Raw genomic sequence first — 27,117 nt, 5'->3', positions numbered from 1 at the left:
CATGAACAACCAGAGACCTTCTGAAGACCACTGAGTGTTGAAGCCTGATCCTTATCTATTGTGTGCACACACAGGATCGCTCTTCGAGCACAAAGACTGAGACTGTGTCTTGATGTAAAGGTTAAACTGATTAGAGTGGTATCACGCAATGTAAGCAGAGGTTTCAACTTTGTTGACTTCATTTGAATTTAAAAGCTTTTATCTCTGTGGTCCCATCCCTTGTTTTCTTCCATGTTTTCCCCCCGCTACCCACAATTCCTCTCTGCAGACCAAGTGAGGAACACCTACCAGCTGTGTAACAATGGCACCATGAGGGTGATGTATGCCAACGGGATGGGCATCAGTTACCACACGGAGCCACACATCCTGGCGGGGTCGGTTAGCCCCACCATCGGACGGCGGAACATCACGCTGCCCACGGACAACGGCCTCAACTCCATCGAGTGGCGCCTACGCAAAGAGCTGACCAAGGGCAAAGTGACTGTGTTCGGCAGGAAACTGAGGGTGAGCCCATATAAAGACTGAGATTATGATTCGGAACAATTAGGATTAGGAACAGATATAAACATTGAGATTAGGAACAGTGCCTAAAGAATTCAAATGTTCTCTTGCTCTGTGCTTTGTATATCTTTACATTTGTTTTGATACTTAGAATACATTTTATATTATATTTGTGTGAAACAGAGGTAAACAAAACATTTACATGTGGGTAATTGAAATCCATGTCATTTTTCTTAAATGCAGAATTATTTTCTGGTCAAAGCATATTACATCAAATAGAGCAGGAAGTCAAAGACCTGAATTACTGACCCAGGCTTTGAAAATCATTCCAGTTCAACTGGTCTATGTCTACGGCACGCCTCCTCAACTCATATCAAGAGGCCATCACATTCAACACATTGCCTCTATATCTCCATTACAATCTCAGCTGACCTTTAACACTCTTCTCTCTCTCTTTCTCTCTCTCTCTCTCTCTCTCTCTCCTCTCCCCCTTTCTTTCTCTCACTTACTCTTTTTTCTTTCTCTCTCATTCCCTCCATCTCTCTCTCCATCTCCCCTTTTCTCTCCATCTCTCTATCTGTCTCTCTCATAGGCACATGGCCGCAATCTGCTCTCCATTGACTTTGACCGTAACACACGCACGGAGAAGGTCTACGACGACCACCGCAAGTTCACGCTTCGCATCACCTACGACGCCCAGGGCCGGCCGGCCATCTGGCAGCCCAGCAGCAACCTGGCCGTGGTCAACGTCTCGTACTCCACCACTGGGCAGCTGGTGGGGCTGCAGCGGGGCAGCATGAGCGAGCGCACCGAGTTCGACCCCCAGGGGCGGATCCTCTCCCGCTCCTTTGTGGACGGGAAGGTGTGGAGCTACAGCTACCTGGACAAGGTGAGGAGGACCAGGAGGGACTCAGTGGGCATGGAGGGGTTCTTATGGCAGTGTTTTTAAAGGGGTAGTCCCTGACTCTAATCAAGTACACTTTTTTGTCAAATTTAGCAAATTACTCCTCTATCTGTCTCTAGCAGTGTGTACACAAAATTGTTTTGGTTGTTTTCTATTTACAGTGGCAGGACTGAATACAAACAAAATGGCTTAGAATGAACCGTAAACAATTCCAGCCAATCAACACAGTGGCTCAGTAGCATTGGAAGGAGATTTGATTGGCCGTTGAGCTCAAATACCAGCACCCTCTCACCAGAAGGGACCCTACCTTTGGATAATGGCACAGGATGGAGCTGTGTCAGTAAAACAGGAGTGCTGGGGGGCTAGTACATCTGGGTGGGAGAGGGGGTTGCTTTGCTTTGGATTATGAATGCGCCGCTCCACCAGGGTGGTAATTAAAAAAACGGGAACAGCGCAGGCTATTTGCTGACTGCCGTGACAAACAATTAGGAGATAAACATCGTTCGTCAAGAGCAGTTTGAGCCTAGCAGCCTGTCATAATAAATCAGAACTAATTGTGGTGGGGGAAGATATTCAGCTTACGCCGAGTAAATGCACAAATATTACTACAGATGCGTTATTCAGTCCAGACAAAAACAAACCTCCGCGTCTGAGGCCTGGGGGAATATTATAGTAATTAATGTCAGTACTGATTGTCCAAATTATGTTTGGGCTGGGAAAAAAAAATACAGTTTAACCTTAGCTTGAGCTGCTGATGATGTTGATGATGTTGATGATGATGATGGCTCACAGTTATGCTGATGCTGTGTCGTCCCATTTGTCTTTTGCAGTCCATGGTGCTGCTGCTTCAGAGCCAGAGGCAGTATATCTTCGAGTTCGACGCGACGGGTCGGGTGACCGCAGTGACCATGCCCAGCGTGGCCCGCCACACCATGTTCACCCACGTCTCTATAGGATACATCCGCAACACCTACAACCCGCCGGAGAGCAACGCCTCGGTCATCCATGACTTCAGCGAGGACGGCTGCCCCCAAGCTGTCCACTTCCTGGGCACGGGGCGGCGCGTGCTGTACAGGTACGGCAAGCTGGCCAAGGTGTCGGAGGTGCTCTACGACAGCACGGCGGTCACCTTCGGCTACGACGAGACGACCGGCGTGCTCAAGATGGTCAACCTGCAGAGCGGCGGCTTCTCCTGCACAATCCGCTACCGGAAGGTGGGCCCACTGGTGGACAAGCAGATCTACCGCTTCTCCGAGGAGGGCATGGTGAACGCGCGCTTCGACTACACTTACCACGACAACAGCTTCCGCATCGCCAGCATGAAACCGGTCATCAGCGAGACGCCGCTGCCCGTTGACCTCTACCGCTACGACGAGATCTCCGGCAAGATCGAGCACTTCGGCAAGTTCGGCGTCATCTACTACGACATCAACCAGATCATCACCACGGCGGTGATGACGCTGAGCAAGCACTTTGACACGCACGGGCGCATCAAGGAGGTGCAGTACGAGATCTTCCGCTCGCTCATGTACTGGATGACGGTCCAGTACGACAGCATGGGCCGCGTGGTCAAGCGCGAGCTGAAGATCGGGCCGTACGCCAACACCACGCAGTACCGCTACGAGTACGATGGCGACGGGCAGCTCAGCGGCGTCAAGGTCAACGACTGGTCCACCTGGCGCTACAGCTACGACCTGAACGGCAACCTGCACCTGCTCAACCCCGGCAACAGCGCCCGGCTCACGCCGCTCCGCTACGACCTGCGTGACCGCATCACGCGCCTCGGCGATGTCCAGTACCGACTGGACGAGGACGGCTTCCTCAGCCAGCGCGGCTTGGACGTCTTCGAGTACAACTCCAAGGGCCAGCTGGCGCGCGCCTACAGCCGAGGGGCCAGCAGCAGTGGCAGCGGGAGCAGCGGTGGCTGGAGCGTCCAGTACCGCTACGACGGACTGGGTCGACGCGTCTCCTCCAAGAACAGCCTGGGCCAGCACCTGCAGTTCTTCTACGCCGACCTGACCCACCCGGCGCGCGTCACGCACGTCTTCAACCACTCCAGCTCGGAGATCTCCTCGCTCTACTACGACCTGCAGGGCCACCTGTTCGCCATGGAGGTCAGCAGCGGTGAGGAGTACTACATCGCCTCAGACAACACCGGTACGCCGCTGGCCGTCTTCAGCAGCAACGGGCAGATGATCAAGCAGGTCCAGTACACGGCCTACGGGGAGGTCTACCTCGACTCCAACCCAGAGTTCCAGTTGGTGGTCGGCTTCCACGGGGGACTCTACGACCCACTGACCAAGCTGGTGCACTTCACGCAGCGGGACTACGATGTGCTGGCGGCCCGCTGGACCTCGCCGGACTACGGCATCTGGCAGAAGATTGACAAGGAGCTGGCGCCTTTCAACCTCTACATGTTCAAGAACAACAACCCCCTCAGTGACATGTTGGACACTAAGAACTATGTCACGGGTAATCTTACACATGGCCTTTTATTTGGACTATTTCATACCTTACAGACATTATTTCATTAAAATATTATTTTAAGTTATGTCATGCAACCATATGATTGAACTCTCCTACATATATTATACATTTTGCAATCATGCACCTGTACTTTATCAATATCATTTTCCTCTGTCTTACAGATGTGAAGAGCTGGTTGTTAATGTTCGGTTTCCAACTCAGTAACATCATTGCTGGTTTCCCCAAACATACTCAATACTTTGTGGATCCACCGTATGAATTACTCGCCAGCCAGGATGCAGAGAATGGCCAGGTGGGTTTCAGTAACAGCGTCTCCTCCAAACACATCAAACACATACATGAAAGAATGAATGTGAGCTAGAGTGAGCCCTGCTATATTATTCCAGTGAGCTAGCGTGCGTGAGCCCTGCTATATTATTGTGAGCTAGCGTGCGTGAGCCCTGCTATATTATTCCAGTGAGCTAGCGTAAGCCCTGCTATATTATTCCAGTGAGCTAGCGTGCGTGAGCCCTGCTGTATTATTCCTGTGAGCTAGCGTGAGCCCTGCTATATTATTCCAGTGAGCTAGCGTAAGCCCTGCTATATTATTCCAGTGAGCTAGCGTGCGTGAGCCCTGCTGTATTATTCCAGTGAGCTAGCGTGAGCCCTGCTATATTATTCCAGTGAGCTAGCGTAAGCCCTGCTATATTATTCCAGTGAGCTAGCGTAAGCCCTGCTATATTATTCCCATGCCTTTGTGTTCCACAGCTGATCACTGGAGTGCAGCAGGCAGCAGAGAGACATAACCAGGCCTTCATGGCTCTGGAGGGCAAGCTGCTAAACAAGGAACGCCGGGGCAGGCGTGACCGGCCGGGCCACTGGTTTGGCACCAGCACGCCCATCATCGGCCGGGGCATGATGCTGGCAGTCAAGGAGGGCCGCGTGGTGGCGGGCACCTCCAGCATGGCGAGCGAGGACAGCCGCAAGGTGGCGCTGGTGCTCAACAACGCCATCTACCTGGACGGCACGCACTACACGCAGGACGGCCGCGACTGCCACTTCTTCGTCAAGGTGGGCTCGGCCGACAGCGACCTGCTGGCCCTGGGCCTGACCAACGGGCGCAAGGCGCTGGAGAGCGGCGTCAACGTCACCGTCAGCGGGCGCTCGCGCCGCGGCGTCACCGTGGAGTTCCGCGTGCCCGCGCTCGCCCTCAGCGTGCGCTACGGCCTCGCCGCCGACGTGGTGGACGAGGAGCGCGCCCGCCTGCTGGAGCTGGCGCGACAGAGGGCACTGGCTGGCGCGTGGGCACGGGAGCAGCAGCGGGCGCGGGATGGCAAGGAGGGCAGTCGGCTTTGGACAGAGGGCGAGCGGCAGCAGCTGCTATCGCCGGCGGGCAAGGTGCAGGGCTACGACGGCTACTACGTGCTGCCCGTGGAGCAGTACCCGCAGCTGGCCGACAGTAGCACCAACATCCAGTTCCTGAGACAGAATGAGATGGGGAAGAGGTAACAGCCCAACAGACTTGAAAAAAATTACTCCTTTACTTTTAGCTATTTCTTGCTTTCCCTCTTCTCCTTTTGCTCTCTCATTCTCATACCCCGTTCTCTGTCTCCCTCTCTCTCCCTCTCTCTCTCTGTATTTCATTCTCACTATCAACCTCTCCTCTCTTCCTTCTCACTCCTGTCCTTTACTATGTACCCCTCCTCTCCCACGGAGAATAAACAGACAAACGGGGTAACACTCTGAACGCTGCAGGGACTTTTAAGAAGAACTCTTAACGAACACTTATAATTACTGCCACTGGCAAAAAAAAAGTTGAAATGGAAACTTAAAAGACTTTTTTTCAACAAAATGGACTAGAAAAAAAAACTACTGATGAACGTTGAAAGAAAAAAACACACAACTGTTGCTTAAAAATGAAGAATCCCCTTTTTAAAAAAGAATTGATATTTTTTGCCCATATTTCTTGGGTCATCACAAGGATGTTGGTGGATGTGGTGAGTTTCGACATGACCTTGGCTCCTACAGATCAAAGGAATACTCCAGAACTGCTGTAAAAGCCAGTCTGTATGTACAAATCTGCAAATGAACAAGAAAGTTATCAGCAACAATAACAAAAGATGAAGAAGATGGAACATCAGACTCAGGCCTGACTTTCACAACAACAGAACTGTCAACTGCTGCGGCCCACCAAGAACAAACCTTTTGTTTTTCCTTTAGGAATAAAATTTTAAAATAAATTAAAAAAATAAATAGTCAAGGAAAACAGCAAAAGAGCTTTTTAGAAAGAAATAATAATAATAACAAAAAAATGATGGCTATATTTGCAGTACATAATGTCAGACGTTTGTTCATTTTGAAATAGGGAGAAAAAAGTTAACATTGTGTCAGCTAGCACTGAAGTTCAGGGTGTACTCTATAAGCGATAGTTTGTTTGTCTGTCGCGGTAGAATCGTGAGATCTTCACCAGAGCACTTCTGTACAGAGAACTTGGAAAAAAACACAAACACACACACACACTAGCAATTTATCCAGATAGAAATTACAATTACCAGAAGCTATTTATTTTATTTTATTGTTTTTTAATTTATTTATTATTATTATTATTAGTAGTACTCTATGACAATCACAAGAGTCACCACCTTTATTGCAATTCCTGCGCATCGGTGAATGAGTTTATTTTATTTTGTAATATATGTAAGAAATGTTCATTAAGTTTTTATATTAAGTTGGATTTGCTCATAGGCAAATTATAGTCACAGACAAAAAAGTAATTTATGTAAAGTGTTTTAAAACAATGGTTTATACTTTAAATAAAGTTTAAAACTGTGAAACTTGTTTTTTCGAGATAGATCTGTATGTACAGTGTATAGCCTTACCTTTCTGCAGCACACTAGAGAAATGTTCATAATATCAAGTTTTATATTTCTAATGGGAAGTGGCTTGTTATGTGCAAACCTATAGCTGGTATTATTACTCTAGAATTTTGTGACACACCAATCTCCCTGAGCTATACAATATCGATCCCAAGTTTGATGTTTTTATTTTTTGGGGTTTCGTTTGTTTTAGTTTCCTTTCTAAACGCAGAGAAAATGTTGCTGTTCTAGATCCCAAAACCGTAGACATGGATTCTATCCACTGTGAAGAGCCTCATTATGGATGTCAAGATGTACCAAATCAGTATTGAAGGATGATTCTTACACTTACTGGAGACTCTTCTGAGACCTTATCAATAAAAAGTAATTGTTTACTTCATGCCTCATTGATCTGTCTTGTTTTTCACCCTGATTGTTTCCCACTAATCGTACACAATGTGGATTTTGTTATAAACCATAAACAACAAAGTATTAAGTATCTAAAAGATAAAACGTACATGGTGTGGGACTCATAAAAAGCACTCACAAATGGCACCACTGTCTAGTATGGGAATACCACCCAGGCAGAGAGGACGGTCCTTCCGAGAGTTCTAAAGACTGCAGAGAAAATCATTGATGCTAACCTCCCATCCATGGACACTCTGCACACAAGGCTGCAGGAAAAAAGCTCAGAGCATCCTCAGAGACATCACACTGTTCATTCCTCTGCTCAGACACAAACACTCAATAGACAACCTAAGACACTCCAGACCAGACAGAATCAGTACACACAGAGCATACTTTTTTTTTAATCGTTTTTATTCAGCCACAGTCAGACAAATGCTAGTCAATAGCAGGCAATAAGTATGCCACCTGAACAAACACGTGCAATATTCTGAAATGTGAAATGGACTTCTCAAAGTTGTTTTTTTTACCCTATTTTAGAGTCGTTTTTTTATCTCGAAGACCCAATGGCACGTACTACTTAATAATCTTCAGGTTAAACATTGACATTATTTTGAGCATTCATAAGTGAAGAATTAGGGTGCTCTTCACATAGCAGTTTTACAGTCGTTTTAAAACGTTATCTCATAAACAAAACAATCTGGACAACGTCAGAACCAATTCCATTAAATGAATGAAACAATTTAAAAAGGTCATTTCATAACGCTTCAGTGGCAGGCTGAAGTCAAGACTTGTGACTCATGAGAGTGTAGATGCGGATTCTCCCAGAAAATAACCAACACCTCTCCGACGGCTTAGCAATGCCGCTAAACTAAGCCGATGTGTGTTTGCTGAGAGCAACACAGTTTAATCAGACAGTGGATGGGAAAACATGTACAATGTGTAGAATTTAAAGGAAGCACAAACCCAATCAGCAGCCAAACAGTAAACATAACCACTTTCCACAAAAGCACAGGTGCATGGATGGACTGTAATTACAATGATATACTGTAGTTTCTGGCCATTATATTTGAATGTTTTACCTGATGGAGTCAGCCTAGTTCATTCACAATCTCTTCATCATGGCTACAGGACAGACCGGTTAATGCTTTCATAGCCAGTTGTCCATGCCATTCCAGAGTTTCAGAGAATGATTGACAATTCAAACATGTCTACACGGTTACAGAAGTCATTGCGAGGAGTTCATGCAGGTCAACCAACATGGGCAGCTGGTGTCTTCCATATAAGTCATACGGGTCTTCTCTTATAGTCCTTGAGAAAGTCTCGAGAGGAACAATTATCTTTCTGATCAGTGATCCTCTGTGTCGTTGGGTTCAACAGTTCTCAAGCACTGGTCAGCAAATTCCACAAACAACGGCTCCTGCATAGCTGTCTTCATAACATCAACCTTGTTCCCTGCAGTATCCACGGCAACCAGGAGTTGTCTGAGGTGGGGGTTCCGGAGCAAGTCTTTAAGATTCTCTGACTCACCTGTTCCAAAGAGAAACAAGTCTTAATCTTCTGCATCATCTGAGCTAAACACACAACGATGCAAGACACTTGCGTGGCAGGATAAGCAATAGAGATATGACAGCGTGGACCAGGCATTTCATATTCACCTGTCAAAATTGTGAGCTCATCTGAGCTTGTTATATGGCAGAAATAACCACGCCTGAGCTGATGAAATATTCCCAATTAACTTCAGAGGCCACAGCCCTACTGGAAGTCACATCAGACAAGCAAATGCCATGCTGAAAAGATCTATGGACTTCTGGGTGCTCACGGATAGCGCAGAGGACACTGTTACGTTACACACTAATCATTAGTACTTAATTAGAAAGGTTACCTGCTTGGTTCTCTCATAAAATGCAACAGCTTTCAGTGATCAATGGCTATTTGTCCATTAACTCATAGTGAATTCATGAAAGTTGAAGCAGCTTTTGTTATGCAGTATGCATTGCTACCGGCCATCGTGGAGATTCATTTGGCTAAGAGTTACCACCCTTGATTAGATATTTATTGAGATATTTAAACTGTGTAATTAGGGTATTGAGGAGAAGCAATCCATAAAATGTAGCTGACTGATCAAGCAAAGCTGTGAACTGCAGTACAGCAGCAGTAGCAACAGCAGGGCAAGCCACCCAGAGAGAGAATTCAGAGAGAAGCCCTCTTCATGCTGACATTAAAAAGGAAGACTTACAGCAAGCAACACATTCAGATTATAAGCATTTGGCAGTGGCGGGTGTTCATTCAACTCGGTTGGCACTAAATATATGTGGGGGAAATATGGTATTTTCTTTACCAAGTTTCTGAAGTATGTCTGCAGGAACCATATCATTATGGCCATCTTCATCCAGGAGATCCCCTGGTGTCCAAGGTTCTCTGGCTAAAATAAATGCGTGGACTTAATATTTAAGAATTGTTAAAAACTGAAATTGAATAAAGAGGGAAATGTCTATATAGTTACCAGCAGTATGTGAGTGATTTTGATCACATGTTGACTCCTTTAACTTCACAGGCTCACAGCTATCTGTGTAAAAGACATGGGAAGATCATTGGAGTGAAGAAAGCATTTGTTGTGGACTAACTTTTTAGTGTTGTGGATGAAACCCCAGAAAGCTTCTTGCTGCGGAACGGTTCCACCCCAAGTGTTGAACACAATGTCAAATTTAACATGGCTCAAACACCTCATGTGAACTCACCTTTATGTGTCTTGAAGCAATTAAGGGAACAACTGAAAAGTGAAACATAGAAAAGTGTCATATTTTTAACATAATGATGAGGGTAGACATGTATAAATATCTGACCTTATGGGATCCTAGCTAAAAGAGGGTGCTGCTGGCTTTGGGCCTTCATAAATTATAATGATTCATTTAGCTTGTCGAAAACCTACAGTACCGTTTGGAAATCTGTTATTCAGATTCTGATTCCTAAAGATCTAGCATACACACATTCCCGTTTTCTGTCCTTCCCTCTCGCTGTCTGAAAATGGCTTCTCACACACAAACAACAATATTTGTGGACATGAGAATATCAAAACTAAGACGGTTCCACTATGAACGCACATGCAGAGAATGTCTAATAAGTAGACGGGCTCTGGTACATGTATAACAGTCGACAAAGGATTGTCACAATAACGATCATGTTAGCCTACTCACTATCTGACGAGACATGTTGGGCACCGATATTTCGGTACCTGACCGCTACAAACACTGCAAAGCTGCATTGTCTCAGTCCTCTTGTCGTATCAAAGCAATGCGCTAAAACTGGTTTAGCTGTGCACGCCTAAATTTCTTTTCTATGAGCTAAGACCGTTCGTTCCCACGTGTGTAAAGTAAAGATGGAGACGAAAACAACAGCAACAGGAAGTGTACAACATGACTCTCTATTGGTTTCTATGTAGTGATGTCATACTATTGTGGACCAATGGTGAAGCTTTAACCAGAGAGATTATCGAGGACCTTTGATTTGGACAGTGGACGAGGAAGTAGATACATCTGTCCGACAGGCTTCTATGACTGTGACTTCGTTAACACCAAATCGTCCAAAAAACAGCATGGCAGTTGCAGGTAACTCTCAAGTCTATTTAAAAGCTGACTTACTCTATAAGTATTATATAAATATTATATAAAATGTTATGTTCCTCATAAAATCTGTGAATGGCAAACAACAGTAACTTGGCAACAGTTCATTAAAGTTAGAGTTGCTCTCAAGAGAACTGAGCTGACTTGGCAACATAATTAGTAGCCTAGCCTACAAATCTGTTTTTCCGTTCGCACACCAACGTTACTGACATGGAATATAATGTGCTTATATGACATTAGGCTATTCCCTAAACAGAAATCCTAAAAAGTTATGGGCAGGAGAGGATTAGGTATAGGTAGCCTTCAAGCCCTAATATTCCGACACCCATAGCCCTCTATGCATATAGTTCAGTTTTTGAGTGTGTGTGTGTGTGTGTGTGTTTTCAGAAATATCTTACAATGATCTCAAAGACCTGATGGAGAAGTGCAAAGAACTCGTGTTGGTTGACGTTCGTTCCAAAGAGGAGGTGGATCGAGGACGCATACCAGGGTCCATTCATATACCAGGTTCATAATTTCGCTTAGTTTCTAACTATGCGTTTCAATAAATAGTTTATCCTACACAAATGTAATCTTCTAAGCATATGAAAGTTGTAAAGAAAATAATAATGCATTTCGGATTGGATTTGTAGGCTATTGTTTTTAGGCTCATATCTTCTGCAGACAAAGTGAAATGCATATATACTTGGGTTATATCAAAACAATAAAGTTGCCTCTGTGATAAAATAAAACATGCAAACATTAAAATAGTTTTTTATTCTTTCCTGTATTATTTCCTCATTTGCAGTGGACCAGGTAGAGAATGACATGACTCTGGATGCAGCAGCATTTCAGCAGAAGTTTGGCGTTCCGAAGCCCCCTCTCAACTCCCCTAGCCTCATCTTCCACTGCCAGATGGGCCGTCGTGGGGCAGTAGCCACACAGAATGCCAGAAGCCTTGGCTTTGAAAAGTATGAACTTAATTTATGTCCAGCAGTACAGTGTGATTACCTGCAGAGACCTTCTCAGTCACTAGATCATTAGCAACGTGATAGCCTCAGTGAAGAGGTCGTTATCTAGCTAAGATTAAATATTACTATTTTGAAAGCTTGACTCACATTCACTCAGCAGTGGAAGGCCTTGGTGATATGAGATTGCATTGCTCAAGCAACCGGTCTTATTTAAGCAAGGTTATGGCAAGAAATGTGTCTTCTGCATTTCACTCATCCATATGTATATTGCTCTTGGGTGCTCCTTGTTGGTGCCCCCCACCCAATCCCAATCCTCCCCCACCTTTTTTATGCAGCCCTTGCCACTTAATCTACTAAACCCCTCTTCTACTGCACTTTTTACCCAACGCCCCCCCCCCCCCCCATTAATGCACAAATAGGCTGACACCAGACATAATTTCACTGCATTTCTTACTTCCAGTAACTACATGCATGTGACAATAAACTTCCTTGTATCCTTGTATCCTTGTATAAGCAGCTACAAACAGTATTTTCTATTTCATGTGTAATTGTACTCTTTTTCCATGTACAGGGCCTGTAACTTCGTTGGAGGCTACAAGGAATGGTCTGAAAAGGAAGGGAAATGAAAAAGCTGGAAATTGAATTAATTTGCCACCTTAGAAAATAATATAAAATTGTGCCTTTGTGTTGCTGTGTGAACTGATTTTGATAGTTACACCTTTTTATGTCTCCAATAAAATAGGTTGATGTTGATTGACATGTGAGTTGTATTGTGTTGAAATGTTAGTGTCAGTCGTTTTCAATGAACGTTCGACTATTGCACTGGTGTTACAGCAGGCTGTAGTGAACCCTAGTGACAACCCATGCAAGTGTCATTACCCCTTTATAGCCCGAAATTACCGCCAAATATCTAGCATTATTAACACCGGTTGGGGCAGAAGTATGGAAATGTACATGGATCTCTGCCGTGCTTCCAGGTAATGCAACTGCTATTTGCATGTAACATTATTTAATAGGTCAGAATATGCAGTCATTACAAGGACCATTAACAGTCTATGCTATTTGGTCTATAATATTATTTAATAGGTTAGCATAGGCTATGCAGTCATTATAAGGACCATATAGCAGTATATGCTATTTGGTCTATATCCGTATGTTTCTCATCCTTTTTGTGTAGTTATACCATTATTGCATTTCTTTTTGATGATGGTCACAAGCCAGCCGATTTGTAATTCTGTTCTACTGACTAGCATACCCTTGTGGTTGGCTCCTTTGCTGAGGGCCGCAGGGAGACTGAAGACCGACCGCGCTAGGCGAAGATCAGCATACAGGTTCATCCAGCGTCAGCTGGTTAGTCTTAATCATTATGCAGATTGTGTGAATAATTCAAGAGATTATGCTGACAATTTAATCATTGTCCGGGTAATTTTGCTCAGTGTCACCACAGAGTTGGCTGCACAGATGATAATTGTAACCCAACATACATCTATCCAGCCGAGTTGAAGGAGCTAATTCGTGCAGTCTTCCCAGCAGAGGTCTGCAATTACCCCGACCCGTGTAATGAAAAGGTGTGAGGCGCATTTGCCTAGTTTTGTTGTGAATGTTATAGCCTGTATTATGTCAGGCGATTGCAACTGTGTTAAAGAAATGTATATTTTTGCAGATATACGTAGTCACCCTGGAAGATCTCCATAGCGTGAGCCCTGTCAACTGGAGCTGAATTCCCTATGAATAATATGGCCATATTGTTATTTATATTTAGGCCTTATTCTTAGTGTCGCTAAGCATGCAACATGATAAAGTTGAATGTGTTCATCATAATGAATATGCTGGAAGTTCAGAGGCTGTTCATGTCATAAAATAAAGGCAACGATGTGACAATGGAACTGATACATTGCTCTTTTTTTTTCGTTCCTTAGAGGAATGGATACATTTCAGGGTCACCCATAACCGCCTTTTCATATACCACGTGATCTGTGCAGGACAAGTTAGTTAGGTTGAGTTGTTAGCTGATGTGACTGATAGACCATGGAAATGATTAAAGAAATCTACAAGGTAACCTATTTATTTATAGTTAAACAGTTGTTAAGATACTGAGGAGTGTATTTTAGTGAGGTTACGCTGCCATGAGTGTTGTTGTGCCTTTACATAAAATATGCTCTAAAGTCGCTAGCCATGCTAGGCCTACGTTAGCATTTTCAGTGAGAATTTTTGCTAGCTCAATTCCGACTTATATTAACGTTAATGTTTGAGATTGATCTAACTGTTTTATTGTAAATCTATGGATAACAAAATAATTCTACCATATACATTAATACATTTGGGTGTGCCACAGGTAGTTAGGTTTTTGATGAGAGTCCTTGACCGACCACGGAAATACTCAACTCGTAAGGACAGCGATGTTCTGGTGCTCCTATGCGCCACCAAGTCACATCCATCCGACAAGCTCACGTGCACAAGTATGATTGGTTTATGCTAGTTAATTGCAGCTTAAAGGGCATTTGTAGACGGCTCTTTCATTAACACATTTTAATTTCATGTAGTTGCTGCTGCTGGGCCGTGGGCTCCCTCGAATCCAATTGAAAAAGTCTTAAATGGTGGGTTTTACTCTCCTGTCATAATTTCTATCTTTACAAAGATAAAGTTTGGTTGTATTCACATTCTATATTTGTCCACTTCTTTCAGAGTCTCTCAGCCTTTTAGAGCGGATATCATACCTCCCTGCATCTGCATCAACCTGCAGATCTGTAGACACTGAGGAGTTATCCCTCTTTGTTAAATCATCGGGCCCAGTCCATTTTGTGGTAGCCTTTGAGGTTAGAAAACTCATCACACATCTCAACCCAAACAATAATTCAGTTAAAAAATGAAATAGATCATAAATAATTGCATGTCATCACCTATTATTGCATACAGAATATTGCTGGACTACTTCATAAGACATAATTGCGGTCTTTCTTTAGATGGCAATGGATAATAAGTGTTGGCAACAGGAGAAGTTCTATACCGAAGCATTTCTTCGCCGGATCAGCCTGGTCCGTGCTCAGGTATGAAAGCCAGGAAACATGGATGCCATCAGAACTGATAGTGCAAAGGTTTCTTCTCCATTTCAATTCTGCCATATCTCTCTTCCAAACAGATGAAAATCTTTTTTAAATTCAAGGACAATGGGGAAACTAACCAGCATGTATTTGGGTACAAGTTTTTCTTTTTTCAAATATTAGTTATTGGGTATGTTACAGGATGAGTGGCCTTTGTTAAGTGGCAGGTCTATACCAGTATATTCGCTACATGTATTTGCCTCTGTTTGCCCAGTGATGGTGTGAAGAGCAAGATGCTAGTAAACAACCAAAGCATCATCATGGACAGCACCAGTTATCAACTGTAAGTGGGTGTGAACTTACCAGAATTGTCCTTAACTTTACAAGCATATATCCAAACCATATAAATGTCCTGTAATATAATCTTTCCCTCACTCACACAGACACACTCCCTTTTTATTCCTGTATATTCCTCTCCTCTCACTTGCTGTCTGTGAAGGTGTCCTTTCTCGGAGGGTGGTCTCCTTCCCTGTGATCAGATCCATGCGGTGGTGGGCGCAAAGGTCCCGCTGCAGCTCCCTTTTCACATGGTGTTAACGGGCCTCGGTGGGGAGACCAGCATCATCACCATGGCAGCGCTGGGCCCCTGCATGGAGCAGTACCCAAACTGGCCCATTCGCCTGACAACCATTCAGATATCCTTTTTGCAAAGAGCTAGAAAAACTAGAAATGCAATTCAAAGGAATTACCAGTGCATGAAAATGTAAAAAATGCATTGTAAAATATCATAATAGTTAAAACAGATAATGCAAGCATAGAGGTAGTTGCTAGGTTATTGCTGGGGAAGGCATGGTGGTTGTTATACTAAATAAAGCGGTTGCTATGCTAGTTGCTAGTGTAATCATTTTGGTTGCTAGGATAATTGAAGTGGTTGCTAAGTTGTTGCTAGGGTCGGGGTTCCCACAGGTCATGGAATTTCTGGGATATCATGGAATTTTGGAAAGTCTATTCCAGACATGCCAAAATACATTAATACAAATATTTATTAATTTTAAATATTTTAGTTGCTAGACTAATGATGTATAAGTATAAGTAAGGGATAAGTATAGAACGCCGGTCATTATTGGGAAAATAAGTCCCGACAGGGCGAACCGGACCCTGACGCGCAGCGGAGGGGTCTTGTTCCGCCCTGAAGGGACTTATTTTCCCAATAATGACCGCCGTTCTATACATTATCCCGCTTATTACACGGCTACTTGCCAAACCGAAACAATAAACTCCCCATGATATGACTCTTTAGCCTACATAGCCTAGGCTATAGCCTATTTGTTACCGTTTCATCGTGGCTTTTGCTGAGAAACAAATAGTTCGCAACAGCACACGCTGAACTTGAATCCAACATTCTTTAGAACACAGCTGATCAACCGTCCGCTTTCACTTTTGAATGAAGTTCCAGTCCTTGTGTAGTAATATGAAAGACGTGAAATTGAAGCACAAAACCCATTTTCCTTGACAGCGGTCTGTTATACTTAGCAACGGTCTGTTATTGAGAATTAGCCGACCACCGAACGTTGGGAAGGCCCATTCAAGTGAATGGAGCATTCTTCAGCATTATGAAGAACCGTGTAATAAGTATATATACTCTTTTCCCTATCCGTGAATTATATCCCAATCCGTGAATTAGTGAAACACACTCAGCACACAGTGAACACACAGTGAGGTGAAGCACACACTAATCCCGGCGCAGTGAGCTGCCTGCTACAACAGCGGCGCTCGGGGAGCAGTGAGGGGTTAGGTGCCTTGCTCAAGGGCACTTCAGCCGTTCCTACTGGTCGGGGTTCGAACTGGCAACCCTCCGGTTACAAGTCCGAAGCACTAACCAGTAGGCCACGGCTGCCCATGTTGGCTGCTATAGTGGTTGCTAGGTGATATTATGGTAGTGGGTGCTAAGTAGTTGTTAGTTAGTGAAGTTAACACACTTCCTTAACCCACCCACTCCACATATTGGTTTACAGCCCCTCCAGTATGCCTCGCCTGGAATCCAATATGGCCACTCCCATGAGCTTCTTGCAGTCTCTGGCCGGCCGACTGGCATGGGAGGACCTTGGCCTCTCTGGGGTGACCTGTGCTGACTTGCAGCAGGCAGAGGGAGAAGCACCAGGGTCGAGAGGTTTGGATTTAATCTCCCAAAACCGAAAGCATGACTTTGCTCTTCCGTGCAAGTAAAGGTATACTATGCAGGTTCAGGTAGTTTTGCCGACTGTAGAACTCCCCCTAGAGTAGCAATATATTTATATTTTACTCTGCTGTTGTAAATAGCCTTCTCATGGCTTGTTCCCCCTGTACACAATGAAAATGCTTTCGTTGTGGAGGTGAAGGATCAAAAACAGGCAAAAACTATCTCTGAAAAGCTATATCTACTGACAAGGTAATGTTTCACGATCCTCGCAAGATGATTTGGGGCGCTGTTCTTGAAAGTTGCTAGCCTGGGTTTCCCCATGATGCCTTGTGCGTGATTTTATTCGTGCTGCTAGGCAGTCTGGACTCCATGGACCTCAATTTTCACCTCAACGAAGGAACCAATCACAGAACGGAGGGGGGACAGCAAGAAGATGGCAACGTCTATGCGACACACCGAAGTGGCTATGAACTACGTACAGACTCATTTGATAGACATTTGTAGAGCCCAATAAACGGCTCTGGGCATTCGTAAACCACGTTTCAAATAGGAGAAAATGATTGTATTGTGTAATGTAGTTCCCAGACCCCATCTCAATGAGATAAGGCTGGCGTTAGCCAGGCTATGAAGTTGCATGGCTAGTTCTCTCATTAGCGACTCGCTACGTCTATGCTGTATGGTGAACGATTCCCCTATTACAAGTTCGTTTACCATCAAATTGGCTTCGTAAAGGTTATATTAAGGTGAAAATCTTGCATAGTGTACCTTTAAAGTAGTGTTCAGTGAATGTTACCCCTTGTCTGAGTAGGATTCTTCCCAAGGAGCATTAGAGCATTAACCATTAGTTTTGTTAAAGGGTTGGAACTGTTGACATGTATTCTCTGTTAAGCTGATGAAAGGCTTTTTTTTCTACACTACCACAGGCCCCCTTTGCTGGGACATGGTGTTTAATGTAAAGGAGAGGGAGGAAGACCAGGGAACCGAGTCCAAATGGAACCAGACCGTGAAGCAGACTCTCACTCTCTACCTGTTACTCCAGCACACTGACCCCTTCCACTCACAATTCTCTGACCTCATCGGTAAGGGACCCACGTAGAACCAATTAATCACGTCGTTCTGCTTAACTGGTGAGGAGCAGGAATCCATATTTGAGCCACTAACTATGTCAGGGATGGGCAACTGGCGGCCCCACGGGCCACATGCGGCCCTCCTCCTCACTCAATGCAGCCCGCGGATCAATTTACATTACACAATACAATCATTTTCAAATGGCATAAAAATGTTGGTTTAGTTTCACGGGTTTTTACCACATCTGAATCGGAGCTTTATTGTAATGATACAGCCTACCTATAGGGGCGCTTTCCTATATTAAAAAATCCAGCGGGCTTCTTCACTACAGCCAGCAAAGAAGAGGTCTATGAGCGGTTCTAGCAGAGATCTATGAACGGTTTATATAAAACGCTCAGTCAAGAGAATCGTACCCTTCAGGCAAGATGGGAAACAGCTGATCTTATCACAGAATTCAAAGTAAAACCTATGAATTTAGTATGCTTCGAAACAAAATCGGCCAACACCACGCACAAAGACAACTGAAAGTAAGCTACACCAGAGCTCCTGTAGCCGCTGTCGTAGACAACCTCAAAAGTAGAGCAGGGTTCCCACAGGTCATGGAATTTTAATAAAGCCAATTCCAGACGTGGAACGTCCGGGAATTATGTTTTTGGTTATGCTTCAGAGTGGCTGGCTATGTGCATGCACAAACATGTCCTTAAAACATTTCTTCACGTTCGTTTTCAAAACTGTGCAACTCAGAGTGGTTAGTGATGTTCGTTGATTATTAAAAACATATATATCGGCACATTGTATGATTTCAATCCGTGCTATTTGCTATTGTGGAACTATTTTTTCAGATACCTCACAAACAGGCTTGGAATTTCACCATTCTGGGGGCAAGGCCACTTGGCCTTCAGTTGGGCATATTTGGTGGGGGGCACAAAGGCCACATGTCAGGGCACCAAAGCCAAAGTTAACTATACAGTAGTAGGCTATAAAAATGATCAAAGTTGTATTTAGCCTATTCACTGCAGTAGACCTGCATCACTGTATGAAACATTACAAAAACATGAAACATGACATAACATAGAACTGTAAATCATCTGATCATCTAATATTTACAGATATCTAGGCTATATATAACATTTATTTTATATTTGGCCTGTTATGAAATCATGTATTGAACAATTTAAGCACAGCTCAGCTTTAAGAAACTCAAATAGCCTAGATGCATGCTTAGCATTTTGTGATCATTAAGGCTACTTTCACAAACTCTTAGTCAGCTGTCCTCTGATTTACCAATATCTAGGCGATATTTGTAACATTTATTTTGTATTTGGCCCATTATGAAATCATGTGGAACAATTTAAACACATTGTAAAACTTAAAGCCCAAATTTGGAGACATCCATGTATGTCGAACTTTACTGCAAATTCAAAACTGGATTACTCTGGAATGGCTAACTGTACAGGGGACTGCTTTACACCTTTGTGTTCGGTAAGGTCTCCTGTTTATTCTGATATATGGTTTGTCATGTGTTAAAAGAAGGGTTCGTAAAGTATTCCACCGAGATGAATGGGTAGGGAGATCATGGGACACAACCTTCAGTAGAATGTATGATTAAATTGAATTATATTATTTACTTTTCTCGCGAACCGTTCAACACAGCAATTTTTGGCTAATATCGTTTAAAAGCTGAGAAAAAGCTCTTTCATGTGATACTTGTGATGTCTGTGTGATGAATAGGCTACTTCGTGAGTAGGTTAACTGAGAATGGGTGAATTTGGACGCACTTTCTTTCTTGCGCTGTCACTTTCTCCACTGCGTAAAAGACTAAATTAATTTTATTTAGCACAGGCTAAATAAAAATCGCTATTAGTAGGACGCAAAGCCGAATATTGAAAGAATGGGGCACCAAGGCCACCGTGGCCTGTAAACCTCTGATTTTCAAAGGGGCCTCACGGCCAACGCAAGGCGCTATGACGGCCATGGCCGCCATGGCCGCCGTGAAAATCCTACCCTGCTCACAACCGCGTATAAACTTCCACTCAATATTAGAGTCTGAAGCATAGACAGTAAAAGAAGGTCGTTGATGTTCCAAAACAAGTAGCATAGTGAAATACAGTTTCTGTCGTGTTTTATTTGACCTTTTGCAAAAAATCCCATTCATGTCTGTTGGAAGACTCAATTGCTCGTTGATATTACTGCGCTATCGAAAACGGAAAGGGGGGCTGTTTACATTTGGTTGGTACATTTTACTGTCTATGCTTCAGACTCAAATATTAAGCGGAAGTTTATACGCGGTTGTGAGGTATCTGAAAAAATAGTTCCACAATAGCAGATAACACGGATTGAAATCATACATTGCGCCAATATATGTGTTTTTAATAATCAACGAACACTCCACTCGGTGAGTTTTGAAAACGAACGTTAAGGGTTGTTTTAAGGACATGTTTGTGCATGCCCATAGCCAGCCACTCTGAAGCAGTCAAAGGCGATTCAAAACGAGTCAGAAAGTCGAGACAGGACCCATCGTCAAAATTTCGGTGTCCACCACTCACAACAAACCAGAAAAGGGACTCAAAGTGCTAAATACCAGAATTATACTTTAATACACGGGGGCAGTTAATATGGTTTTATTAATGCGGCTAATACACAGGACATGACTGTAACATTGCATGTGAACGTTTTGTTTTTGTTTTCCTTTCATGGCAGTCAATGAAGAGATGTTTGAGAAACACTTAGACCAGGTCCTCTGGCACAATAGTGAGAGAGTGACGGCATCACTGCAGTCGCTACTGGAGAAGACACTTAAGCCTCATCAGAAAAAATGCTCAGTAAGTGTAATATTTTCAAACATTATTGTCAGTATTCATCATTCTCACCATGGTATCTACTAATTCACATATACCAGAGGAGGATTCTTCATTGAGGAAAGGGAGGAACAAACTTCCCTAAAATTTTAGAGAAAAAGCAAACATTGTCCATCTTTTGAATGTATATGTCCATCTTTTATACATTCAACTACAGTGCAAAGGTTAGGATCAAAGCAGCAGGAAGACCAGTTCCAAAAATTCATATTCCAAAAAAAGATGGTAAGGCTAGTGTAGGCTACTGAATGCTACATATGACTAATACACATGGCTAACTGGTAGCACAGAAAACAATCGGCTACTGCTGGCCTGTCTTAAACGTGGACAGTTCAGGGATATGCTGATACAAAAAAATTGGATAGTTACGCGTTGTTATAATCATCCAAGTTATGCCTTAACTAAACAACTGTTAAATAATGTTCTTGTTGTTAATATGTTCTGGTTTTCATCGTTCTAACTGTATCTTTGGATGGTAACATCGTTAATGAATGTTTCAGACCATGATGCATTCCTTTAATGACGTCTTCAATGATATTTGCCTTTCGAGTATAAATTCCCATTTAGCTATTACAACCTGTTTTTAAATTATAGCGATTATTTGGCTTTAAAACAATAGCATGTTACAAATAACCACATTTAAGGTCTATTTTTTAAATGGTAAATAGTTACATGGTCTTATAAAACAAGTGTCTATTTTTAGTATTATAGACTTTAATGCAAATGTATTACATTGAGCAAAACCTCCAGACTTTCCATAATTTTAAACATCTGGAAAAGAGTATTTCATAATTAGACCTACATATCTTTCCTGACTTCCCAGACCAAAATTTACATTTATTTACATTTACATTTATTCATTTAGCAGACACTATTATCCAAAGTGACTTATATTACAAAGTCTATTGTCCCTGGAGCAATTTGGGGTTAAGTGCCTTGCTCAAATGCACAACGGTGGAAGCCAACAAATTCACCCTTCGCTCTCCCGCCCTCCTTAGTTACTGTTGCTATGCCTGACAAGCTTTAGCACCCTGCACGTCTATTACATAGAGGGAGGACCGGGACTTTTCAATGAAATGTAATTTACAAAGACATCGTACCTCACTGAAAGCTAATATTTTGTCACTAGCAACCTACATCTGTCCTCATCTCTGAACAAAACCGTTCATGAGTTATTTAAGCAGAAGTCGAATGTGCATTTCGACTCTCCTGGCCAGAATGAATGGAACAGGCATGGGGGACGAAAGAAACATACCATTTAAGCTATGTACTTCCCACAACTTCAATATTTGACAACATATCATGAATGGTGCTTCAAATAGGTGTTATTTTAAATAGATTGCTGATGGGCTATACATCTTGGTGAACGTCTGTTAACAACTTATTGCCATTATCGTGAAGCGTGTATCTCGCGGTTATGGAAATATCATGCAATATGCCATTTTTTATAGTTAGAACAATATGTGTTCCCAATTATATCATGTTTCTATAGTGTAACATGTTATTTCACTGTGTCTACGTGGGTTAGGGCACCACACATCCAAATTAGTGCCCTTCATGACCCACAGGCCTTCAGTCTCCACAGGTTAACATGGCAAAACTTGAAAAGCTTGTCAGACCTCCCGTGCCTAATGACGGGTTGCTAAGCCACGTTTGGCCTGTGGCGGTTTTCGGGTGTGGCGTAGCGAAGGGTGAATTGCAGCCACAACCTTTCTGGCTACTGCATTCTAGCCTAGCTCCTTAGGCCCCTGAGAATGTCAGAACAGCTTTTATAGCACAACATTGCCAGTTAAAATACTACATAGTGTATACTGCTGCTTTAAATGTGTCTGGGTAGGCGGCCTACATACACTATTGTTCACATATGCCACCAACACCATCACAACCTCACATTTGCCACCAACACCAATCAAGCGCACCTTCCTTCCTCCGTTATTTTTATAACCACCAGCCGCCACTGACATATACTAATGTTCACATATGTGTGTGTGTGTGTGTGTGTGTGTGTGTGTGTGTGTGTGTGTGTGTGTGATCAGAATCAGAGAAAGATGCAGGCAGCTCTGCCGGTGGTTCTTAGCTCCCTCACCAGTGTGGTGAATAGCAGCAGCAGTGCGGAATTCCGCACTACTTGCTTGGACAAAATGAAGGTAAGAGGGACTTCAGCCTGTCCTAAACTGAAACAACACACATGCACATCTAAGTCCTGCATCAAAGAAGTTGTATGGTGTAGGTGTATCGTGATTAAAGCTGAAGTTTCTATCTCAAACAGATCAGCTGGGCTACCCTTTCAGCCTTCGAGAACTAAAATGCATGTTTCTAGGCGACCATACGTCCAATTTAACCCGCTGTTAAAATTCATACATTTAGCCACACAAATAACCTGCTGGGTCAAGACTAGGGTTGCAAAATTCCGGGAATTTTCAAAGTTGGAAACTTTCCATGGGAATTAACGGGAATATATCAGAATTAACAGGAATAAACGGGAATTAATGGGAATAAACTGGGAATTTTTAATATGGCAAGTTAGTCTATAACAGGGAACTTAAATGTAGTGGACAAAACCCCATCTTGCAGCATAATATTAGTTAAAACAACCTGATTTAATGCAATTTCAGTCAAATTTCTACCCTGCACATATGTCAATCACATGCACACAGCAATCGGCATAGGCTGCTAGACATAAAGGAAACCTATGATGCGTTCATATGCATGGGGAAAAATTTTTCCAACCAATCGGATTTTGTTGTTGAGTGGTGTAGTGTATCTTGGGCAGTTCAGTGTTGCTAGTTTAGCACACCAGTAAACCATAGGCAGAGAATGGGATCCCCGCTAGCATGCTAGCTAGCTTTGTATGCTAAGCTAAGCAAAAATCCGAACATACAAATCATATTGCTTATTACGAAACAAAATGTTAATGTTTGTATATGAAACAGTTTGTATGAATTACCCAAAATTCCATGTTCATTTCCGTAAATTCCCATTAATTCCCATAATTTCCTTTAATTCCATGAAAGTTTCCAATTTGGAATATTTCCAAAATTCCCCAGCTTAACTTCCCATGGTAAGTTTCCGGAAAGTTTCCAGAAATTTACCGGAAATGTTCCGCCCCTTTGCAACCCTAGTCAAGACCTGGTCAGATAATTGTAGGGTATTTAATGAAGAAGTTTTACTGTTGAGAAAAAACTACCATTAGAGCCAGCAAGGTTCCGTCCGTGCTCAGCCCAAACCCCTTCAATTATGTGAGCTCCATCAGTGCTTTGAGGTCATCTAGAATATTTCACAGTAATAACTGCTTGCTAAAAATAAAATAGAGCTTTAAAGTTTCATTGGCAACTTGTATTGATAAAAATGTAGTTCTGTCATTAAGTGTTTAGGGTTGCCAGTGCAGATACAGTAGGCTTTTGTCCTGTTCTGTTTCAGGTCCCGAACACTCATCAGCTGTCAGTGTCTCTTGACCAATTGCTTCACAGTATCACAGGAAGTCGGTTTACTCCACTTCACAGGTGTACCACTAACAAGGTGATTTACCTTTCTTGTAGCGCTTGTGTCATCACTATGGGTTGGGTCATCAACATTCTCGTAAACTCTACAAGTCTCACCTTTGATCAGATATGTATTCGCCTCATTCCTGTAATCACCGTTCAATGAAACAATACTATCTCATCTCATAATACTCATTCATCGTTACTGGATCCTTTCAGCCCTCTAAACGAACTCAGATCTCTGACTCAGCATTTTTTGTGCAAATGTAAAAACCTCAAGACAAACTCAGCCCCCTCTAAAGCGAACCTAACTGAGGGTGTTTTCACATTTGGTCCTTTCAGCCCTAGCCTGAAGAGCCAGACCCACATTAAAATGTAGGGTCTGGGCACTCACCGTTCACAGTGCTCAGTCCGAGGGGCGGGATAATCGGTTGTCTTTCAAATTCTCTCTGCACGCAATAGGACAGCGCTATGAGTCCCATGCGTTTCCCACCAGCGGAGCTAGTTGGCTAGTTCAAACTTTTGCCAACTTAAGCTTAACTCGTGTCACACTGTTCGCCAACAGCAACATTATCTTATTTGTTTTCAAGTAGTAGGGAATTCAAGCCAAACCGTTGCAACTTTGCCATCAATCATTTATGTTAAGCCATTTATGTTATGTTAATGACTCAGCATTTTTGTGCATATGTGAACACACCAAACAAACTCAGCCCCCTCTAAAGCGAACTGTGCCGAGACCACCTCGGGAGGTAGTTGGCACGGTTGGCTTTGAAGTCTGCGATGTGGTTGGCCTAATATGCATTGTAAACACAAAGCGCCCCAGGTTCACTTTAGTTTTTTTAACAACAAAAATGATATTTTATCCTCCTTGACTTGCCATTGGCAAAAGAGAATGCATATTGTTCATTATCAAAACTGTCATTATTAGCCCTATAACAAAACATGATACAGACATTTGTGACCATATTTGTGTGTGTGTTATCTTAACAAAAGTGTTGTAATGAATATCTTATGATGCTATGCATGACATTGCTCACCTTTAAGAAAATCATCATGACATGACAAAATCTCAACTGGAACATAGCCAGCGCCTTTCCAGTTATCTAAACATCTTTAGATATGTTACACAAAATAAGATAATAATAATATTTTAAAAAAAATTAATATTAATAAAAATGCATACGTATTACAAAGCATACATATTCATTGGTCTAGCCGTTATTGTATTGATGGGGCAGCTGGGGTAAACCATGAGTGTATAATGGTCTTTTTTGCTGCAGCTAACCCTGCGAAAATTAGTTTTTTTATGTATAAGTCTAAAATCTAGGGAAAAGTCATCATTAAACAGATATAAGCTGACAAGTTCTAAACTGGAAATCCCAGGACAGTTCTAAGAATAATGACACCCACTTTCTGGTCCACTTTATTGGACTGGGTTTGGTTCATTTAAAAAGGACTATATGTGAAAACACCCTTATTCACAGCCTGTCTGTATCTACTGTATGCTGGAAGTGAACACATCCGTAGCACTGGCATTGTACACCACAGATACTGATACTAAGCAGAGTGATGAGATATCGGTGAATGAGAAGGTTAATGATTTACCTTTTCCTTGTAGCCTAGGATTGGAACTGGGCCCAAGCCTTCATTTCAGAGACCAGAGGGGGAGGATGAAGGTAAGAGGGCATTTTTACCTTCATCTTAAACAGCCATCTATGTCATGTTCAGTGTAAATGTACTTTGAGGTATTAGACTTAGATTTAGGTCAGATCTTTGATTGACTCTACCTATTGTGTGCTCAGTGTAAATTTGTCTGTGTGTGTGTGTGTGTGTGTGTGTGTGTGTGTGTGTGTGTGTGTGTGAGACAGAGAGAGAGGAGGGGGTGTCTATATTTAACTATTTAACTACATTTATCAAGACAGAGCTGGTAAAAATGTAGATTCACTGAAATTGATCTCTGATGCAGCCCAAGTCCTCACGGAGGGGGAGACTGACCACCAGGACAGAATTGTATCCAGTGCCGCCAAAAGGCAGAAGACGGCGCCCTCTGCTGATGTACTGATGAATGACACTTGTCCTATACCCTTTTGCATTTTCACCCAATTCATTTGCGAATAGTACATAATGCCTTGGGGTTTTTGATATTGTCTGCAATGTGTGCTGTGGCTGAGTCTCATTAATGCTCTTTGTCTTTGTCTTTTCCTTAGGAAGACTGGCTTCAAGCAGTTCACAACTTTTCTGATTGGGACTTTTTTCAATAAGGCCTATATAACTGTTATAATACACAACAATCAGTTGTTTAAAACAAACGTTCTGCAGTCTTGTTTTTTGTTTGTATGCATATTATGTTACCACTATCTGGCATATCTAAGTGTTACTCATTCAAACGGTTACTAGGTGCTTCATGCAAGGGTTGTATGAATATTCAGATTGATACATTGATTTCATTTGTCACCATGTTTTTTGAAGTGATAATAAACAAATGGGTGTTTTATGGTGGCCCTGTCCTGTATGTTTCTAATGAAAGCATTTCTGTTTTCTAATGTGGGGGGGGGGGGGCAATATTTTGCATTATGCATGTTCATTTACAACGATATGAAGGAATGCAGTTAAACATGAAAAACAGTGTTTTTCACGTCTTGATAAAGAAAGCAAACACCGTATCACATTGTTAGATAGATAGATAGATAGATACTTTATTGATCCCCAGGGGAAATTCAACGTCTCAGCAGCACACAGACAACACAAACACTTGTCGTGTTGACATTTGATGAGTAGCAAAGAGTAT

The 27,117-nt window shown here is 42.8% G+C and overlaps 4 protein-coding genes across 5 annotated transcripts in view; 3 read left to right on the top strand and 1 right to left on the bottom strand.

Moving 5' to 3' along the window:
* Positions 1-7,126, top strand: part of tenm2 (teneurin transmembrane protein 2) — a 230,263-nt gene extending 223,137 nt beyond the window's left edge. The window contains 5 exon segments of the mRNA XM_042075480.1: positions 269-504; positions 1,094-1,390; positions 2,236-3,877; positions 4,054-4,184; positions 4,640-7,126. Coding sequence (XP_041931414.1) covers positions 269-504; positions 1,094-1,390; positions 2,236-3,877; positions 4,054-4,184; positions 4,640-5,380 — 3,047 coding nt within the window. The 3' untranslated portion in view covers positions 5,381-7,126.
* Positions 7,127-7,507: 381 nt separating this feature from the next.
* On the bottom strand, positions 7,508-10,541 carry znhit3 (zinc finger, HIT-type containing 3). The gene is made up of 5 exons (XM_042074022.1): positions 10,329-10,541; positions 9,873-9,904; positions 9,638-9,700; positions 9,473-9,556; positions 7,508-8,661 (listed from the first exon to the last, which is right to left on the bottom strand). The coding sequence occupies exons 1-5, from the start codon at positions 10,394-10,396 to the stop codon at positions 8,480-8,482; spliced, it is 429 nt and encodes a 142-aa protein (XP_041929956.1). The 5' UTR covers positions 10,397-10,541; the 3' UTR covers positions 7,508-8,479.
* A 71-nt stretch (positions 10,542-10,612) lies between these two features.
* On the top strand, positions 10,613-12,457 carry si:dkey-34l15.1 (thiosulfate:glutathione sulfurtransferase). The gene is made up of 4 exons (XM_042074023.1): positions 10,613-10,739; positions 11,142-11,261; positions 11,542-11,704; positions 12,276-12,457. Exons 1-4 carry the CDS (start codon positions 10,685-10,687, stop codon positions 12,328-12,330), a joined length of 393 nt encoding a protein of 130 aa, XP_041929957.1. The 5' UTR covers positions 10,613-10,684; the 3' UTR covers positions 12,331-12,457.
* Positions 12,458-13,644: 1,187 nt separating this feature from the next.
* zgc:195212 (DUF4554 domain-containing protein) lies at positions 13,645-26,823 on the top strand. 2 transcript variants are annotated; one of them, XM_042074017.1, is made up of 16 exons: positions 13,645-13,759; positions 14,040-14,163; positions 14,248-14,301; positions 14,390-14,520; positions 14,668-14,751; positions 14,844-14,899; positions 15,020-15,088; positions 15,245-15,440; positions 16,747-16,915; positions 17,848-18,003; positions 20,693-20,814; positions 22,884-22,994; positions 24,268-24,366; positions 25,948-26,005; positions 26,296-26,384; positions 26,537-26,823. In XM_042074017.1, exons 1-16 carry the CDS (start codon positions 13,733-13,735, stop codon positions 26,588-26,590), a joined length of 1,599 nt encoding a protein of 532 aa, XP_041929951.1. In that variant the 5' UTR covers positions 13,645-13,732; the 3' UTR covers positions 26,591-26,823. The 2 variants fall into 2 exon arrangements, with proteins under 2 accessions (XP_041929951.1, XP_041929952.1); XM_042074018.1 differs by lacking the exon at positions 24,268-24,366.
* Positions 26,824-27,117: the final 294 nt, after the last annotated feature.

Source organism: Alosa sapidissima, chromosome 20 (assembly GCF_018492685.1).
Source record: "Alosa sapidissima isolate fAloSap1 chromosome 20, fAloSap1.pri, whole genome shotgun sequence".
NCBI lineage: Eukaryota > Metazoa > Chordata > Actinopteri > Clupeiformes > Clupeidae > Alosa > Alosa sapidissima.
The sequence above is the reverse complement of the archived record's forward strand: the minus strand, read 5'-3'. Positions and strand labels throughout refer to the sequence as shown.

Excerpts from the sequence above, each read along its gene's own strand:
- znhit3 (XM_042074022.1), bottom strand. The coding sequence starts at position 10,396 with ATGCAGCTTTGCAGTGTTTGTAGCGGTCAGGTACCGAAATATCGGTGC. Across the intron at positions 9,905-10,328 it reads CCAACATGTCTCGTCAGATA|TTGTTCCCTTAATTGCTTCA; the intron begins GTGAGTAGGCTA and ends TTCACTTTTCAG. Across the intron at positions 9,557-9,637 it reads AAATCACTCACATACTGCTG|CCAGAGAACCTTGGACACCA; the intron begins GTAACTATATAG and ends CATTTATTTTAG.
- si:dkey-34l15.1 (XM_042074023.1), top strand. The coding sequence starts at position 10,685 with ATGACTGTGACTTCGTTAACACCAAATCGTCCAAAAAACAGCATGGCA. Across the intron at positions 11,262-11,541 it reads AGGGTCCATTCATATACCAG|TGGACCAGGTAGAGAATGAC; the intron begins GTTCATAATTTC and ends CCTCATTTGCAG. Across the intron at positions 11,705-12,275 it reads AGAAGCCTTGGCTTTGAAAA|GGCCTGTAACTTCGTTGGAG; the intron begins GTATGAACTTAA and ends TTCCATGTACAG.
- zgc:195212 (XM_042074017.1), top strand. The coding sequence starts at position 13,733 with ATGGAAATGATTAAAGAAATCTACAAG. Across the intron at positions 13,760-14,039 it reads TGATTAAAGAAATCTACAAG|GTAGTTAGGTTTTTGATGAG; the intron begins GTAACCTATTTA and ends GGTGTGCCACAG. Across the intron at positions 22,995-24,267 it reads CTTGCTTGGACAAAATGAAG|GTCCCGAACACTCATCAGCT; the intron begins GTAAGAGGGACT and ends GTTCTGTTTCAG.